This window comes from Notechis scutatus, chromosome 2, assembly GCF_049901735.1.
Source record: "Notechis scutatus isolate UNSWTSFEM ecotype Mainland chromosome 2, rNotScu1.2, whole genome shotgun sequence".
In the NCBI taxonomy this organism is placed as follows: domain Eukaryota; kingdom Metazoa; phylum Chordata; class Lepidosauria; order Squamata; family Elapidae; genus Notechis; species Notechis scutatus.
The window spans coordinates 172397149-172418023 of record NC_142010.1 but is presented as its reverse complement, the minus strand read 5'-3'; the positions used below and the strand labels follow the sequence as shown (position 1 = coordinate 172418023).

Sequence of the window (20875 nt, the reverse complement as noted above, 5' to 3'; positions counted from 1 at the left end):
ATACAACCAAATCACAAAAGTTAAATTGGCATAAGCTTACCTTTAATTCGTTGTTGGAGAAATGAAGATAAAGTCTGAACCTGAATAATGTTGCTGTCCTGTTAGGAGAGCTTTCTTTTTTTCTATAGTTTACCTATTTCATTTTTCTCAGCAAATAAAGAACGGGTAATGTGGGATATTTTTTTTATTTCCCTGGTGTCAGATAATCTAAAACATTTAATATCTGCTTATTTCAGAAGTTCGCATAAGCGTGTTACATTTTTACTTTGAGGAAATGTTTATTAAAATTCCATCCTAGCCAGTGAGTTACTGTGAGCATGCAGCTTTGACTATAGATTTGCTCATCTATGAAATAGGCTATTAATAAGTAGTCAAGATAGCACCTTATAGTATTTTACATTACTGAGGTAAGAATATTCCACAAGGACAAAATTGGTTGGTTAAAGATGGTGACTTATTTGTTTGGTTCTTCCCATGCCCTTTTTTCTCCTTAAAGCTAGGGTACTTTCCAGATGTTTTGGATTACATCTCTCATAAGCCCCAATCAGCATAACAAGCAGGAATTATGGGAATTGGAACTGAAAACTGAAAACATTTGGCTATAAGGCTATACTAGATTTCTTGGCTATAAGGCTATACTAAATTTCTTACCCCGTTTTCAGATTTTTAAATTTTTCTTTAGGAAAGTAGAATTGCATTCTATTTTTGTCAGATAACTGTAATACTTTTAATAACACTAATGCTTAGCTAAATAGGTTTGTAAAAGATTGTGGATTCAAACTTCGATAATTGTAAAGTAAGCCTGAAAAGATTTCTGTTTCAAACTCTTTAAAGTTTTAAACAAAAATCTTTTCAGGCTTACTTTACAGTTTCTGTTTAAAACTTTGAAGAGATGCTATCTATAGGGTAGACATCCGCTGATGGCCTACGTTTATATAAAACAACTTCAAATGTACTGTTTTTTATTTTATTTTATTGTGTTATGTATTGTATATGTATGTGGTTTCAAATCAGTTGTTGACTTCTGGTGATTGGATCAGCCAGTCCCTGGCAACATTTTTCAGAAGTCATTCCCACTGCCTTCTTCCTAAGGCTGAGAGAGTGACTGGATCAGAATCACCCAGCTGTCTTTGTGCCTAAGGTGTGATTAGAATTCACTCTCCAAGTTTCTAGACTGATATTTTAATCACTAAATGGTTTCTCGTGTACTGTATAGATAACTGATTTAAGATGAACAGAAGAAACAAAGTGCTTCATGTCTATGCTGTAATAACTCTGATTTCTTTATTCTTAAAAATGTTCCTGCAAATCTTTAATGAGGGATAGTTTAATCTTTGCTTGATCTAACATTGATTCACAAATGATGCCATGCTGCATCATTGGGGAGTATGACTTGGTTTAAGAACCTTGACTTAATAAACCATGCTTTCATCATCAGTTTTATATGAAAAGAATTCTTGTTAGAAATACCTGGATAGCCTTAGGCTCATATGAATTAGTACAGTGTGTGGAAAATTAAGTGGGTGAACTTTTGGATAACAAGCCATCTACCTGTCATTGTGCTAGGTCTTGTTAGGTTTCCTAAACTATTAGATAGATTATATATTACATGTGACAAGTTTTGGGTGTGTGTGTTATAATATGAAGATTTGTCTCTATTTGCTAAGATATGATTGATGTATTACACTGTTTGTCAGATAATGTTGCTTGCCAAAAGAACAAGGATTGGCAAGGTGGACTATTGTAGGCCGAGGGCTTGCAAGCTGCAGACATAGTAGCTCATTATCTTCTGTGAACCTTGGCTTTTTTAAAATATAAGCTTGAGATGGTGTTTACTTGGAGAAGTCATGCTTTACACAAATAAACAGCTTTCAAGAATTGTTTACTAATGCCAAACCTGGTAATTTTCTTTTGAACTATGCCAGCTCATGAACTGGCTTGGACAACTAAGGTAATCATGACCTATTCAGAAGAACTTGGCAAAGAAAGGTGGGGGGGAATCAGGTTGTATGGAAGCTGTTCCCTCTGTGAAATGTATGAATCCTTTTGTTCTGCAGTATTAATAGTATTTAACTGTCAGTGCAATAATGAAGACACTGAGTAGAATCTGATGGAATTCTGCTGCTTCTCTAGAAAGGGATCTTGTCTTATGTCATGGAATTCATTATGTTATATCTCTGGGGAGTTAGTGTACATAGAGGGGATTTTGTGTCAGTACCTGACTATCTACACTTGAACCTAACCAGCCATTCCATTGGGATTTAAAAATATAATGATGATAACAATTATTTTTACCCCTAACAGAACATTGGAACAATTCACTATAGTGTGATGTATTACATTTTAGAGTTAAATCTAGAAGAATTTAAACAGATGCTTACTTCAGTACCTTTGTTGGATCTTTGCTGATTTGAAATTTGATCAAATTTGGATATAGCTATCAGACTCTAAACTGAGGACATTGGAATCATCTTTTACAGTTACATCAATAGGCTTGATATACCGTTTCAGAATATTTGAGTATGCAGAAATCAGATTTGTCAACTAGACCCAAATTTATTTTAGGGAGTGAAAACCTGTTAATTGCTGATGAGTGTGATCTTTCAGAAGAAATATTAAATGCCCATTATTCCTAGGTAAACTTCTACTTTGTAAAGAATTATGTAAGATTCTTCCAGGACTGCATTTGACCTCTGATTAATAATTTTTATAAAACCCTAGCTTTTGGATTGGGTTTCCCCAATATTGAAATGAATTCCAGAGGTAAAAACTCTTACAAGTCATTGTTAAAGTCCTAAAAGCACATTTAAACATCACAGTTATTTGAATGGCAGACAATAGATTATAATTTCAGTTGTTTCCAGGGATGAAAATGTCAATTGACCTTTTGTTGCCATCCTCTTGTAACTTGAAAGCCTGAGTCAAGATTGTAATTGAAAGCTATTTGAAATCTCAGCTGATCAAGAATCCTATGGATGTATTGAGAGGTATCTGAAACTGCAAGTATTCATCATCATTTATACTTCATTGGCTGTCCTTTGGTTTTTAAATCCCATGGTAGAATATTGGCTTTACATTTGGGTAACTTGCAGTCTTGTGAATATTATTGAAATGTACATTCCATCATTTTCAGCCAGTGTGTGATGTTGGTACTTCTGATAATCTGGAAGACCTCAGTACATCCCAGCTTTTTTTGTACGGATTCTCATATTACCTGAACTGTTTCTCTTCATGAGAGAAGACTTACTTTGGTCCTACATTATAAACATTTATTAGCAGTTAATATAGGTCATCCATTGGTTCAGGGTGAGAAACTGTCGGTCCGGTGACAATACATTTTGGTATTGCCAGTTTGTGTATTGGTACTATAAAGTGCTAGCCTAGAAAGCAGGAGTTGTGTGTTCTTGGCCTCCCTTAGGTATGAAAGCCAGCTAGTTGACTTTGGGCCAGTCAGTCCAGTCCATGCTATATGGCTGTTAGTTTGGGGGAAAATAGGAGGCATGTTGACTGCTTTGAGTTGCCCAAAATATGTAAAGCGTGCAGGATAAAAATATAACAGCATTCATATAGTCTGAACTCTGTGAATTGGAGATGCTTTGGAAAAAGTGGTGTTTGGAGGCTGTTTGGATTTGGATGAGATGATACAGGCCCGTGATGGCGAACCTATGGCACGCCTGCCACAGGTGGCACGCAGAGCCATTTGTGCTGGCATGTGAACCGCAGGCAAACTTAACTCAGTGCGCATGCTCGCGCCTCCCAGCTGATTTTCGGCCCATTTGAGGTCTTTTTTGGCCTACCAGAGGCTTGAGGAAAGCCTTTGCAGGCTGAAAAATAGGTCCGTTTCATCACTTCCTGTATATCCAGAAATACAGGAAGTGATGAAACAGGCCCATTTTTTGGCCTGCAAAGCCTGCAGAAGATTTCCTCAAGCCTCTGGGAGGCCAAAAAAGGCCTCAAATGGGCCGAAAATCAGCTGGGAGGCGCAGTGCAGGTAAGGGGGTGGCGGTGGGGGGGATTGCGTGTGTATCCGCAGGCTGCTTGGGGGGGACGTGTGCATTGCCTTCTGGGTGCTGGCATGTGAGCGCATGCACAATTTTTGGCACTGGAGCCCAAAAACTTCAGTCACTACTGATGTAGGCCGAAACCATCTGAACCCATGCAAGACAAGTTACTGCTTATGCAGAAGGAATAGATCTTGAAGGAGCTTATCTCCAACTTGGTGCTCTTCCTTGACTTATGGCTACTTCAAAATAGAAGTTGCGGCTGGGGGAACCTGTTCCCAAATTTGGCTGCGTGCCAATTGTGGCCTTACTTGGACTGGGAAGATTTTGTCATAGTGATTCATGCATATATTTATTAAGAGCTGTGGTGGCGCAGTGGTTAGAATGCAGTATTGCAGGCTAACTCTGCCCACAGCCGTAAATTTGATCTTGATGGGCTCAAGGTTGACTCAGCTTTCCATCCCTCTGAGGTTGGTACACCAAGGATCCAGATTGTTGAAGCAATATGCTGACATTTGTAAACTACCCAGAGAGTGCTATAAAGCACTATGGAGCAGTATATAAGTCCAAGTGCTATTGTTATTATTTGAATCACTGCAATGTGCTCTAGATGGAGCTACCTCTGAAGACTACTTACAACTGGTACAAAATATAGTAGCTTGTATGTTAACAAGTCAAAATCACAATCGTATAATACCTGTTTTATGGTTGCTGCATTGATTATTGATAGATTTCAGGTTCAAAGTGCTGGTTTTGTCCCACAAAGCCTGTTTAACTTGCCATTGGGTTATTAACAAGACTGCTTTCTCTGTCTAGAAGTGTCTTATTTATTTTATTTATTTATTGAATTTATATTGCCGCCTATTCGCCCATGGTGACTCGAGGCGGCTTACAGAATGTAAAATCATATTTAAATATAAAAACTAAAAAAAGAATCAAATAAATTAATAAAGTACAATAGAACAAAATCTGGAGGCGAAAAATCACCCCCAACTCCCAATTACTTAACCTACCCAATTTGGCCCAACATTAGCATTTTTTAGTCTTCCTTCAGGTGTGTGAGGTTGTATTATTTTGTTATATATTGTATTATTTATATTATAGTAATTTTTAGATTTTACTTGTTTTATATTTTTGTGAATTAAACTGCTGGGTGTCATTTTGAATTTGACAGTATAAAAATAAAACAAATAGGGAGATTTTTTTGGCTTACTTGTTGGCAAGATTACACAACCTAATACAGAGTTTTCACAATGACTGTTCCAAAACTCAGGTATCTTTTGAGAAATAAATTGGCTGCTATTTGTTGTTGTTGTTGTTGTTGTTTTTTTTAATAAGTGTGTACAGTAACGTAAAAATATTTTTAAAGGCTAGGTTTTGGTCGATGTGGTGGATTAATTGGAAGATTATACATTTTCGATACTGTTTATTGTGTTTGTTGGTTGTAAGCCACTTTAATCAGCTGGAAAAGTGATGTGTAAATATTTAACAACATTTATAAATTACTGAAATGCTCAGTGAGGTCAGAGCTTAGTGATCTCCAGAGAGCTTGATGAAAAGAATTGGAATTTTTTTCTCATTTGTTTAACATGTATGTCTTCTATTGTTCCTTGTCTGGGCTATGTTAGTTACCATCTGAATGGATTCCAATTATGTGCCGGAACTATTACTGTCTCTCCTTCCTCTCAAGAGAACACAGGGCCTGGATTTCTTAAAGACTTCAAGGGAAATTGTTTTTTTGAGTGTTTTCTCTCTTTTTTTATCCATTAAAATTAATGGATAAACATAAACAGAAATATTCATATAACTTTAGTATTTATATTTAAACTGGTTAATTTTATAAAAACTATTGACTCATTAAATTATTCAAATTAGTGAAGTCTGTTTGGGTAGGGACACCTGCATGGTAGAACATTTCCCCTCATTGCTTGTCGCAGAGGAAATAATGGCAGGGATCTGGTATGTGATGGGCTTCACTAGGGAGGCAGAATTTATTCAACCTGGAGTATCTGCACAACTGCAGGCACTGACTACCATAAGTCAGTCACCTCTTCTATTTTCCAAACCACATTTCTTTTGTATCTGTCAAAAAATTCTTGACAAGCAGGTCTTTTGGGTAAATTGATAAAGAATCCTCTCATTGTCTCATTTCTTCATGCTGCATCCAACGCAGTAGAGAGCTGGCAGAATTCTTGGTTGGCAAGTAGGTTTTTGGCCCTCTGCTGAAAAACACAAGTGACTTTGCATAAGTCTTGGAATACACTTCTCACAAGTATATAGTATTAGTATTTTTATTTAGTGCACTATGCACTTATATCTTATAGAGACTTTTGCCTTGAGTTAAAAGTTTTCTTTCAAAAGCATAAAATTGACTGAACACATTGGGGTTTGATTTTGAATAAAAAGATAAAGGTTTCCTGTCCAGTCGTGTCCAACTTAAGGCCCAGTGCTGATCTCTGTTTCTTGACTGAGGGAGCCAATGTTCTCTGAAACTTGCATAGAAACGCACCATAGAATAGATGGACTGAAGTTTTGTTCACTGTAAAGCTTGTTCTCTATGTTAATAAAATGTCTATATTGGTTTGCTGGGCTTCATTCATTTTTTCTTTTCTTTTTTTCCCCCTAGATAAAATACTTGCCATGATGTTCAGTGGATATGCTGATGCAGAAGCATTTGAAGATGATCCTTATTCTGAAGAGTCTTCCAGTGAAACAAGCATTGATAGTGAAGTAGAATTTCATCTTTACAGTCAAGTCCATTATGCACAAGACCTTGGGGATGTTGGGGGAAATAACAATAAGGATGTCAGAGGACAAGAAGAATTTAAGTCCTTGAAAAAAGAAAAATCGGAGAATGAACAAGATCAGAGAAATAACTTAATTGTCATTTCAGATTGTGATGTTAACATTTCGGACAGCTCAGATATCATAATATTGTCTGATAGCCCTGAGGAAGATAGCATTTATGAAAGTAAACTCCAGAAACTAACAGCATCAGCGTCTCCAACATTACGTAAATTAAATAAGGCTGCTTACTCTCGTGCCAAAAAATCTATTGAACACCCTTCCCGGCCTATCCTGAAATCTGAGGATCAGATTACAGTAAATTCAAGTAAAGCAAGAAAGGCTGATGAAAAGGCAATCTTAAATAACCAGGATGATGTTCACATGATTCACAGAGTTTTAGTAACTGAGGACAGCTCCAGCAGCGATGATGCAATTGATGTGTCAAGTATATCCTCTGAAAGTGATAATGTGGAGAGCTGGATGCTGCTGGGAAGTGCCGCAGATGACAAAGATGATGATATCCTGCTAAATCTTGAAGGCTGTAGAACTTCAGCCAGTGGAGGTTAGTATGTTTTTGTGTGGGGTGGTATCAAGCAGCTACAAGGAAGATTAGGTATTGAAAAGAGTAAATATAAAGGGTCAGACAGGTTTAGGGTGTTGGAAAATAAAACAATAAGTATAATGATCACTATAAAATATATTGGTATCTTTGTAAAGCATGTTGTGTTGTTTGAATAGCAGAAAAACATTCACACTACAGCCCTACACCTATTTATAAGGAAATACAGTCTTCCTGGTATATATCCACAGTTTGTAACCTTAGTGAAAAAAGAAGAGCACACTGCAATTAACCTAATGTTCATCTACAATAAAAAGATTACAAATATTATACTGATGCAATAAATAAGGAAAACAAAGGAAAGGCATAGTATACTTTTGGAACTGATAAAATTCTGAACTGTAAAATTATCATTTAAGCCATTAAAATTTCCAATTAAGTGAGAATAGTATTTGGAGACAGTGATATGAAAACAAATTTGGGATAGTCTTGGTTTCTCCTTTAGAGATAGCCCTTGATTTACGACCATTCATTCAGCAACTGAAATTATCGTGCTGAATGAAGAGACTTATGACCAGCGTTTGAAGTTACAGCTCCTGTACAGTAACAAGATAAAAATTCAGGTGCTTGGCAGCCTGCTCAGATTTATAACCACAGGAGCACTACAACTACCTCCACCTACCTATCCCACTCCCCCCAATATAGGTCGCCCTTCCCAGCAACACTTGGCAGGCCCAAGGCTGGGCCTGAAGTAGACAACCTGGGCCTTCAGCTGTCTTAGCCAACACCCTCAGATCTCGGCTTGAGTCCTAGGGCTGCTGCCGCCACTGAGAAATGCTACCCAACTTCCCACACCATAGCCAGCCATGCAGTATGCTCAACTTTCAGATTCTGAATTGTGGTTATAAGTTGAGGATTATCTGCATTCTGTCTGTTTTCCACCAACATGTGAATAAAAAGGCACCAGAAATTTTAGTCATGTTCTCATCTTCATCTTAATTCAAAATATGGTATTTTCACAGAGAAGGGAAATGTATTTAATGACTGTTGCCTGATGAGTGTTTTGTAAGATTTGCTGTCTGAATATGTTACTGTTTTACAAGTAAAAACTTAAAATTAGGTTTCTATGCTATTGGCAAGAAAACACAGAAGATATGAGGTAGGTATGAAACACCTAAAAACAATACGTATCTTAATATTTGTATTTTCTACATTTTTATTTATTTATTTGATTTATACAGCTGCCCATCTCAAATAAGTGACTCTGGGCAGTGAACAATCATAAAATCAATTAAAACCAATTAAAGCACAGATTTTAAAAACAAATATATAACAGCAGCATAAATCATAAAATTATATATCGGAAATTATAATCCACAGGTGTTAAAATCGGAAAACAGGGTCATTGTTACTTCTATTGCTATTAACAAAATGGAGTCCCAGGCTGGGCACATAATCAGGTCTTCAAGGCCTTATAAAAGGCCAATAGGGCTGACATTATACTTATTTCTGAAGGGCAAATGCTGTAGAGCAGAGGTCTCCAAACTTGGCTGGCTGGGGAATTCTGGGAGTTGAAGTCCACAAGTCTTAAAGTTGCCAAGTTTGGGGACCCCTGCTGTAGAGGGTAGGCACTACAGCAGAAAAGGCATACTTACTAGTCTCCACTAGCTGACACTTCCCCTCCTCAACAGACAGACACACACATACACACACAGAGCACATATTGATCATATAAACTGAATACAATAAATATAAATGTTTTATTTTCCATGTTATATTGCCTTACAATATAAGCTCTGTATACCAATTGCATTTTGCATTTTCAGTCATTAAGAATAAACATTTCAACCTGAGATTTAGTTTTGGCATACTGTACACATTTCCTTAGACTGTATATATCAGCATGTGCTAGCTTCTATAATTTAAATTCTCAAATTGTAACATCTAGTCTACCTTTTTAAAAGGCCTAGCAATATGTAATTCACAAAGAAGAAGTTTGATATATGATATTAGTTTAGCAAATGGGTTGTACAGTATAATTGTTGGTTTATCTTAAATTCTGTTCTGGGAGCAGAATTCTCCTGTCATCCTTTACTTCTGCAGTCCTTTTACTCCCTGAAAATGGGACTCCTGGGTGGATCCTCTGGAAATAAAATACAAGGAGTTTTTGAGGTGCGGCAAAAAGGGTTATATTTATTCTGAATTAGCAATGGCTGCACTACATGGGTGACAAACCACCCTTGATTCCAGCAGCTCACTTTTGTACAAATCTCATTTTGTTTTTGCAAAAGGATTTGTCCTGCTTTTCTTCATGCAGTTTGTTGTGCATCCTCATTCTTCTTCAAAAAGCAGTGGGAAAAGTCTGTGAAGCACACTTTGAAGTTGACTACTAATAGCAGTGGGAAGGAAGATTCAGTCACCATTCTCTTATGCAGTCAGTAGAAATTGCTTCTGTGAACAACAGGATGGCCCAGGCATAATTTAAGATTCTGCCCAAAGAGCTTAATAATTGATGAAGAAACATACTACCAACTTAGATATCTTTGTTGCAACAGTGGGCATGCCTAAAAGATCTTGTGGGCAGTGTCATAGAATGGCAGTGATTGAGAAATGGTTTGATTTTTCATGAAATGGATGCTATGGTGAAAGGGTTAGATAGAAACATCCTTTTTCTGGAGATAAAGAAGTGTTTTGTGCCTTTCCATCCACATTTGCTGTCTAGAAGACTGTCAACTACCCCAGATTATCTTGGTCATTTTTCTTGGTAGATGCCCATGTTTCCAACTATATATTTCCATTGTCTTTATTTTCTACAGTGCCAGTGGACCTAAGTGATTCAGCTTTGTTTTTAAATACACCATTTTCTATTTATTTGGCTTTCAAATAAAATCACTGGGTAACAAAAATGGTTGGTGTCAAGTTAGATATCTGTTTCCTGTTGTTGTTGTTTTTAAAAAAAAACTGTACTCCATGGTGTTGAGAGAACTTTTGTCAAATAAACTATTAAATTAAAGAAAATATTTATTCACTGAAAATGTTATTACCTGGGCATGTAACTATTGTATTGCCAATCAGAACACAGTTAGAAAAAGCTGAGTGCTCCAATATCAGCATGCGTTAAGAAACAATAATAACAATATCTTTCATGGGTGTGTTCAGTATATCTTTGAGATTTGGATCTTTTACCACTAAACATTTGAAACAAATCTCTGGATTAGAGCTATCTTTAAGCAAGTTTCTAAGAATGAATTAATTAAATAACATGCAGAACACATACTTTATAAATAGCACATGCTACTAATGTTATGCAGTAATTTAAATAACAGATACCTGAGAGTTAGAAGCCATCACCATTAACCCATCAAATCTAAACGATGTAGTTGGAAAGCAGGAAGTCATGTGACTTCATTGCTTAGTGACTGCAGTTCATGCATTCCTTGTTGCTTACTAATTGAGAATTGTAAGTCATTGAGTGAGTACTTGCTCTAAGCCATGCCATTCTGGGTTTGATCCCTCTCAGCCCCAAGCCACAGTAAAGTAACGGACTGCTTTCTTCTTCCTCCAATTGCCTATCCACTCTGCCCCATTTCTGTCCTTTTGACTGTCCTGCGCTGTGCCTTGCTGGGCAGGAAGCAACCCTAGAGTTACATAGCTCAGGGGCTGCTTGCAGCACCCAGGAAGTCCCATGTTTGTTTGTTTGTTGTTTGTTATTTTCTCTTGTGGTTTTGAAATAGACTCTGACAAATGTAGTTTTGACTGTTCTTTAGCATGCTTGGGAACCTGTTCTTCAGAAATGCCTTACAAATTTTATATCCATTATTTATTCCGACAGAAAAATGAAATACTTGTAAGTAGTTGCAGAACCCTCTGTTCTTAATATTCCCTGTTCCTTTCAGCTCTCTTTATAGCAATTAGTTTTTAATTTTTATACCCATGCTGTTCTTTTATTAGCCCAAAGCATTAGACCACAGTTCATCACTCCAGTTACAATAGATTTGGTGAGTTGTAGTATTATGGAGATTGAGTCTCTTTTGTGATGATTGGACAGCATAGGGTCAGCCAGAGGGACAAGGAACAACAACAGCAGGCCTCAATCAAATTGTGTGTTCAACAGTTTATTTAAGTTGAGGGAACACTGTGGATGCTTGGCAAATAAATTGTTCTGAGTGAGTGGTAGCTATGGGTTGGAGTCAAAAACAAAAGATCCCTGTGAAAAGTCTTTGTGGTCTCAAAGGGTTTTGGTCCAATTTGGAAGAGAACCAAAATTTCTTTGACCAATAGAGATGATGATCGGGAGATTGTCTTTGAAGAAGACCCTGTCAGTTTTTATTATTTTTCTAGATTAAAAAAAAAACACCAGGCAGTGTCACAGACCCCATCTCGCGTGGTTATCAGGATTGAGGTGTTTTCATTCCATTATGCAGATTTGAATAGGAGCTAAATCTATTTTTCCTATAATTTAAGGTGAGAGATAGCTGTTGTCTCCAGGGCCTAGAGAAGGGAAGGCCTTAAATCGAATGTAGCTGTTTACAGTTAAACATCTAAAAGTTTGTTCATTAAGATTATATTCTTCCTTTGTTGAAAGTAAGAGAAGCTACCCCTTCCCTAATGCCCCTCATGAAGGAACTCACTGAAGTCTTCAGCTCTATCCTAGTAGAAGAGTTTAAAAATCATGATAGATAAAAGATGTAGAGAATAGGTTTTTTGTCTCAATTTCATAAGCAACCAAATCATGTAATTTGGTTGAAAATATAAGACATTAGCTCCATACTGATTTGATAAGGTTATTGATATTTTATTAATATATTAATGCTAATACGGCATATGGCTGGTAATATGAATTATTGTTACTTGTTTCAGGTTGGTGATAGAGTGCCCTTCATGGCTTCAGTACTGTACCAGTCCATTCAATTTATACTGAGGAATTTGGTACATTCAAAAACAATTTTACTGGCCGGCACTGTATTAATGTATTTGTGAAAGAAAAAGGCCCTGTTGTTCTTGTTGTCCTGGAAGGAGTAGCCCAAAGATGGTTTGTTTATATGTTTATAATTGTGCTTCCAATGAATTTTTCATCATCTATGTTCTAATTGGCACCCTCAATTACTTGCAACTATATCTGCTGTGACTAGAATTTTATTCTAGCTTGAACTTCATCTTTATCTGGATCAGATTAGATCAGATCAAATGAATCTTTGTTACAGTCACCCATCAGCACCATTAGCTTTCCTATTTTTCATTTTAGGCAGAAACTTAAATATCAGATGAGTTACTGACTAAAGTCTTAGAATAAACTTGTCTGCATTCAGAAAATATTTTGAATCGATTGGTCTCCGGGTGTTTGGACTATTGAATTGGGGCCTCTACATTTGATCTTAGCTTAAAATGCTCAGAGGTAATGAATTGGAGCCTCTGCTTTTATGGAGGTTGCAAGTAGTATGATAGTCAAGTTTGTAATGGCTTATTTACGATTATGGAGCCATTGCTTAAACAAAACATGTTCCATATATCTTGATTGTAATCCCTGGGACTATTCTGTCCATGTGGCCAGAGAGACTTTTGAACATTGGATTAGACAGGCCGCCAACAGAAGTCTTATCTTGGGCTTCTGACACTAAGTATTACAGTATCAGCACAACCCGAAGACTGACTCAAGATGTTCATTGTTACTTCCTTAGTAAGAATCCATGCCACTAAAAAACGTTGAACCATGATTCCAGAAACGGCTGCTACTATGGAAAAAGTTAGAAGCCATTCACAGATAAGGGCTGTTGCGGCTGTTCCTTCATACGACTGTATGGCTGGAGAAGTAAAAGTACGTTCATTATTTCTAAAACCAACAATTCTATCTGTTGTTTCTTAGATAAAATAATCTATTGTGGATAAACATAAATAGAACAAGTTCAAAATTCTTTGCAGTTGAGGAGAAAGGGAGACATAATCCCCACAATGTGTTTCCCTAACGGTGTGTGGTGGTTAATTCTGTTGCCCAGATGCTGCTGTTACTGTTTTACAAATATGGTTATTTATTTATTTGGTAAATTTATACAGCTGCCCATCTCGCATATGTGACTCGATAGAAGTTACATATTTTTAAAATAAAAAAATAGAGTGGATAAACAATGTGTGCGTGTGTCACTGTGATCTTTTGATTTCCCCCCAATATGTTGTGCTGTATTAGTCACAGTGCTGTTCTTTTTAACTAAAAACAATTTTAAATGTTCTAGCATGACAGCTTGTATACTAATGGAGGCAAATCTTTTATATTTACAGTTAATGGTATGATTTAAGTTTACCTTTTTATCATTTCTTATTAGGAAAATACCTTCTTCCAGAACCTAATATAATAACACTGAGAAATATTTGCATTTAATATTATAGCTCATTTTAAAAATGTGGATATTAATATTGCTATTATAAACCCTTGTATCCAATATTGTAAAAGAATATAGCCTGAATGTCATTGTGCTTCACAAGTAGGATCAAATTGCAATGCATTTTGGAGAAAACGTTCAGCAGATTGAAAGCTTTCAGTTCTTTGTAGCAAAATAGGTCAGCACTTTACTTTTAAAATGCTACAATGTTTAGATATTTAAAATTAGCTTTCATGTCTTTTTAGAGTAGCCACTGCAATATTTCATTCATACTTTGTCTCAATGTTCTAAACTTTTACATTGATGCTGCGTTTTAAATAAGACTATTCATTTTACCTAATGCCAGGGCCTCTGCCCTCATCATTTGTTATGGAGCCTTTAATCGAGAAATGATAGTCTTAGAAGGCCTAATCCTTGTGCTTATAAATTTTAAAGGCTTCAAATTAACAGCTAATACTTTATAACAACAATAACAACAATAAACAAAACTACCTCATCATGCTTGAGAAACAGCTTTTCAATTTTCTTGTTGATCATTTTTCAGTTTTCCACATGACAATTTTTGAAAAATGTGGAGACACCTATTATAAACCTGTATTTCCTTAATAAATATTTGTAGATGTTTCACATTATGAGAAATTATTCCTGCTCTTGTAATAAGCATTATCCTCGTTATTTTTGCTTGTAGACCAGTATAAAATATATAAAATTACAACCATTCCTGGAATTAACATATAGAATAGCAGATTAATAGCAAAGTTATAGAGATTTCTAAAACAAAACTAAAAATCTTTACAACAGTAAGATCTAATTGTAAATATTATGTAAAGACTAAGATGTGTCCAGTATAAACAGCAGCACTTATACTATATTGTTAGGGTTAATTCTATATCTTTGTATCTTTTTTTCTAGATGAAACAACAGTAGCTTTGAAGAGCAATAAAAGAACTGTTCTTTGCTTAAAAAAAATAGACTACTTAAATATTGTTAAAATGCCAAGTTAGAGAAATTATAAATGAGCTGGTAAAATAATCATAAAATAAAATTCATCGTGGAATTGAAAACTATGAAAAAATATTCTATAAGCAGTATTTTAGTAATTTTTGATTTTTGCCGTGTTAGGGACCTACACTTTGCAGGCCAGTATTTTTTATTGCCATTCTATTATTTACAGAATATTATTTTCCCCAAGAAGATTTTTTTTTAAAAAAAAGTTTTATTCTTTAAAATACCGGTTTTATTCTTTCTATTAAAAATAGCAAAATTTTAAGAAGCTTAGAGGTGAGGTAATGACATATATGTTTATCTAGAGGAAAAAAAATCTCTCTTCTGCAGAATTCGTGTTCAGATCCATTGATGAAGGGAATGGCAATTTACCTTTATCTGGGAACACATAGATCCATATTTAAAAAAACAATATTTGCATGTGGTAGATAGGACAGTGTTTCATAGCATATACTTAAATCTTCCAAAATCTTTCATTTTGTTGCCAAATTTCATAATGCAACAAATATGCTAAAAAATCTTTTTAAAAGGAAGCATTTTGTTCCAGCAATTGGTAATAATTTTGCAGTCACATTGCTTGGTTCGTCAGTGTTAATTTATAAATCAAACAGCTATACAATTTAACTTGGAATTTCCTAAGAGCAACATTAACAGTTAATGTCATAAAATGACTTTGTCACTGCATTGCAGCATCTATGACCTGATGAATACCTTTCCCTTTAAAAAAACTGAATCAACTTAAAGTTAATGTTTTATTTTTACTTGCCCTAATTTGTGCCTTTGTTTTTAGCAATATTAACAGTATTTAAACATCAGGAGCTTGTTAACCATGCATTATTATAACACTATGCACCCTGGAGCTGTAATAAGCAATGGGAATCATCTACCCTTTGCTAGGAACAGCACATGCATATGGATATTTGATTAAAAGAAAAAAAAAGTTAATCTTCTTTACAGTGTAATGTGGATACACTGGAATCTCTTGATTATTTAAAAAAAAAATTAATAAAACTAATAAAGTTCAGGCGGAAATCTCTAGTGATCTAAACTAAGTATACCTAGAGCCGTAGCAGTCTCTTTTATCAGTACAGATTTCTCTGCCTATTGTGGACCTTGGCTTTAACTAATTTAAATTTCCCATGGCTTTGGATTGCAGACTAGGTTTTCTGCAAGAGTGCCCATGCTTACATGGTCATATATTCTGGGCGACTTTTCACTTTTTGTTGTTGTCATTCTATGATTAGTAGGTGAGGAATTTTTCCACTTCTCTCAGTTTGATCTTTCTTCCTTATCGCCTTCTATTTATAAATCTTGCAGGTTGGGAAGCTCTTCGTTGTCATTTGAGCTGTGTGGATGAGTGGGAAAATGAACTTTCTGTTTCTATATAAAATGTTACCAGAAAATTTAACATTTTGGGAGAAAAAAACCGTTTGGCAAACTGATTCTCCAGTGTAACTGTTATCAAAATATAATGTGAAAAGAAAAGAACTGTATTTGTAGGAAGTTTGAATTATGCTACAATTTATTATGCTCTTTGGCATTTCAGGCAAAAGGTCATAAAATGAAAATGTCTAATCTCCCTCCACAGAATTATACACAGTATTTAAAAAATCCACTATATTATTCCAAATGAAACCAAGAATTAAAGATGAAATATTAATCTCTTGAACAAAATGAAGAATTGGAATGTAAAATACAGGGTGAAAGAAGAATTAAAATCTTCACATTGTGCTACATTATTAGGAACATATTTTCAAGGATATGTACATTGCGATCAACTGTCCAATTGTTATAAATGTGTGGCAGCATTCCCAGCGATCATATTTTGTAAACAGACGTGTTTACATTTATTTCAGTATTGTTTAAGCAATTGCTAGTAGATAACAGCAACTGCAAACATTTATAAAACTGTAACAACTTTAGCCACACATACAAATCTTGCAATATGCCAGTTAACCTGTTTAAATAGTTACCTTGGACAAAGTTAATATTTAATACTTGTTCCTTAATGCAGTGATACTTTTAAAAAGTCAAATAGCATTGTTGAAACATGTTTTTTGAAACTTATTCATGTATCTTAGCAAGAATCACTTGGAAATAAATTGTATTATAATAAGTAAGTCTCAATTTGAAATGCATTCTAGCACATTATAAAACTTTTAAGAGAGAAGTTCAATTTTATGGCATTAAATATTTCAATTAAATGCAGTGGTGAACTTTGGGACCAACCACTTCTTTGATTTTCTAATATAAATAGTAAAAACTTTGTATAATTCACAACTTCTGATAATATGTATTTATATTTTTGTTTACTTTCTAATACCTTCAAGAAGCAGTACCTGCCAGATTCATACCTAATTTTGTATTTAAATTTCTGTTTTAACAAAATAACATTCGTAACAATAATAAAATCCACATATGGACTGCTTGACTGTTAACCTTAAATTCATTTTTAGTTTGTTTTTTTCAGCTGTTGGTGCCAAGCAAAATTTGATAATTTCATCAAATATATATATTTTGGAGAACATTCAGAAATGTGCAGGGTATAACTGTATAATCTTATGAGACTTGTGACAGCATATGGCAGAATTCTAAAGTGGAATTCAAAACACTTTAAGAAGATTACTTCTAGTATAAAGTTGTGGCTCTAGAATGTATATATAGTAAAATTTATGTTCTTGGTTTTTGCTTTCTCACATGTAAAAGGATACATCCACTATCAGAGGGTATGCAAAGATTGTTTCTGGTATATAATTTACTTTGGGAAAATATTCAGTTGCTAGAACACTAATCATCTTTTGTGTGTGTGTGCTCACTTGTGGGCTGAAACTTTTCTTCCTTCAGTATTTTGGCACCTTAAAGACCAATAAGTTAATTATCATTTTCTATGGATCATAGGACACTGCAATCATTACCTGTCTCTTAATCTTTAAAGGGCCCCAAGATGCTTTGTACACAAAGAATAAATCTAAAAAGAAAATCCTTTGGAGAGTTTTCACCTGACTTGTTTTCCATAACTTGTTAATATATGGATATTTTTTCAGTATAAAAAGAGTCTGTTCAACAATCAAAGTCTTTTATTGTGATGCACTCACCTTGTGTAAAAATAAAACGTTGCCTTGTTTTTGACCAAAAGCAGAAACTAAGTCTGAGGGCTGTGGATCCTTTTGGCACCTGAGGTCAAACCAGAGAAATAAGAAATAAGTCATTTTCTAAATAGTAGGAACAATTACAATAATAGGAAAAATTGCTGTAAATGTTAGCCTTGGTGGTCATTTATTTATTTAACCAATGTACAATGTTAGGCTGACATGTACTTATAATTCTGTCTTAACAGAATAAAAAAAAAGTTAAAAGGATTAGACAGGGTTTGCACTCTGTTTAGGAAGACAATGATAGGATATGAGGAGCAACATTCAGCGCAGCTTACTGAAGCAGAGAGAAAAATCAGTTTACATTTGTAGTATGTGAGTTCTTAAAATATTCACATGTAAAGAGGATTGCTGCCAATTTGTATGAAGTTACCAGTTAAATTCTTTATGATGCAGAGTTCTTAGGCACATTTCTTTCAGACCTCTGAACTGACAAGGTTTTTTTCATTTGAGGAGGGCGGGGAACATGTTAGCAAGTGAGAGCCTATAAGAACAGCTCTGTTCTTCACAGTTTTACATAAACAAAATTTATGGGAAAAAGCTAATTTCCTTCTGGCAAAACAAGGACTTTACCGTTCCTCTTTCCTTCATTTTGCAAAGTTTAGTGATCAAATAGGGTTTTGTTGAAGGGGTCCTTGCCACCATACTTTGGATGTTATGTATCTTTATCTTATTTTTAAAGGAATATTTTCCTGCTAATAATGTTTCTTTAAAAAAACTTTTGCCCATAAGATTCTGTTTCTATTGTCTTTTTTTTAAAAAAAGAAAAAAGCATGATTGGATTTTGATGTGAAATTTTGATTTAAAAAAAAATACTAGCAAATTTGCTAAAGACTAAAATAATATAACTCTTTTCCCTCTTATACTATTTGCATCAATGTATCTACTTGGTTTGATTAATCATAGCCTCCTGTGATTTTAGGCCTTTTTTTTTTTTTTTTTTTTGCTCTTGTAGAATGACTTGGAATTCAAAGAATTCTATCTGGAACCTTGAAATAAAATATGCTAATTTATAGTTTTTCCCAGTTCTTGAGGATGTTCTCAATCTAATGTTAGAATGCTATAACCAATACAGCAAAATGTCTGTGTCACCATTCTTTATGCCACCTTTTTGCAAAAAGATTGTCAAATGTATGGGACTAGCCCACTCTTTTGGAATTGTTGAGCAGGGGGTGGTGGTAGTGGGAGGAAATGATCTCAGAAGACTCAAAGGAATTCTTTAAACTTCTAGCAGGGCCAAGGGGTCAATGTCAGATTTAGTCATGCTGTTATTTTAGCCCAGTCGTCCAGAGAGATGGCTGAAAAGTGAGTCTTTTATTTCTTTTTTGTGTGATGATTAACAGGATTAAATGTAAGCTGTTGTGTACTTAGTCCCAATTAGTCTCTCATCTGAGAGGTTCATTATGATTTTTCCCCCTTAGTATTCATTTTGTAATTTTTAAAGTGTCTAATTATGCTTCAGAATGAAAAGAAACAATAGAGTTGTGCCTTTCCTGCAGTAGTTGCTTTCTTCTTTGTTTGTAGCACTATGATTTATGAAGAGTTGGCCTTAAATATTTCGGTTTTGTCCTGTCCTTTAGGAATATCCTCCAGCTTTACTCAGTTCTAAGAATATTGCCAACCAGAGCTTCACAATATTTTAGTACATTATGAAGTACAAAAATAACACTCTTGCTTTTTAAATGGATATTAGTTTAAAATGGAGAAACTATTGTTAAGTATATTAATAAAGTCATGAATTACAGTCCTTAATTATTATACATGTATGAAAAGTCATTAAACATCAAATACTTGAATATAGATAAACTTTTTTAGTATATAGTAAATGAATACACTTGTATATATGTCCTAATGAGGGCTGTATCTTTATCTAATACAGTTGAGAGTTTAACTTTTGAGTATCATACTAAATCAATTTCTTTAAAAGTAAACACCTAATTTTGAAACTTGAAGAGTGGGAAAAATGGATTCAAGATCATATTTGCAAAAAAAATGTTTAAAGAACAAAATCCTGATTAAAAGCTAAAGCTTTTCCTACGTGTATATTGACATCTATTGTTTTATAGAAACTACAAGGAAACTAAGATTATTTTACCTTTTATTTGACTTAAATTGTTTTTCTCTATATATTAAATATGGAGCTTCTTGCACCATGCAGATTGTTTAAATCTGTAAATAATATAGATTTAAAGATACCTTTGAGGAGGAAAATCAGTTAGCAATTTTACATCTTAGCTGATTTCATTACACAATTAGCTAGAAATTATACAGTGGTTGCTTCCAAATTTACAATTCAGAGTTTATGTATCTTTGATTTTATATTTTACTTAAGTATAGTTTTAAGTCACTTATTCCACTGAAATAAGTGGAATCTGTTCTCTGCTAAATAAATTTACAGGCCTAATGTTGCTACATAGTTGGACAAATCTTCAGGTCTGCTGAGAAAACATTACTCATTGTGCTTTGATCATTTCTGGAGTAAAACAGAAGTTGAGTATTTGAAAGATTATTCTTTTAATTCTAATTATATATTAAATCTTCAGAAGTAAGGTGTGTATTTCTGTGGTGTTAACATCTTCCTCCTTTCCCTTTCTTCCTCCAAAACATCTTCACAAGAAGAGAGGAAAGAGAAGGGAGATAACAAACACAGTAAAACCATTTTTTAAAATTTGTTTTGGATAGAATATAAATAACGATAATCTGCTCTACAACTGAATGAGAATGGGAAAAATTCTGCTCCTTGTATCCAAAATATTCCATTGTTAATGTGTGTCTTTTCATTAAGTGCAGAAGAAATGTTATTCCTAAACCATTAGTGTGGCTTCTAAAATACTTCAGATCTTGAAAGCTTTTATTCAGAATTATTCCTGTCGCTATGTTTACAGCTGTTATATATCTGTAAGTAATTTTTCTGTTACATAGTTGTAATACTCTTATTTATTCTATATGCCCTTATCCTAGTATTTGAAGATGTCTATATAGATTAAATTGTAAAAT

At 34.5% G+C, this 20875-nt stretch overlaps 1 protein-coding gene across 1 annotated transcript in view; it reads left to right on the top strand.

Moving 5' to 3' along the window:
• Positions 1–20875, top strand: part of ZCCHC7 (zinc finger CCHC-type containing 7) — a 134008-nt gene that overhangs the window by 1227 nt on the left and 111906 nt on the right. Inside the window, exon 2 of the mRNA XM_087957412.1 lies at positions 6628–7350. Coding sequence (XP_087813538.1) covers positions 6642–7350 — 709 coding nt within the window. The 5' untranslated portion in view covers positions 6628–6641. The remainder of the gene's footprint in view (positions 1–6627; positions 7351–20875) is intronic.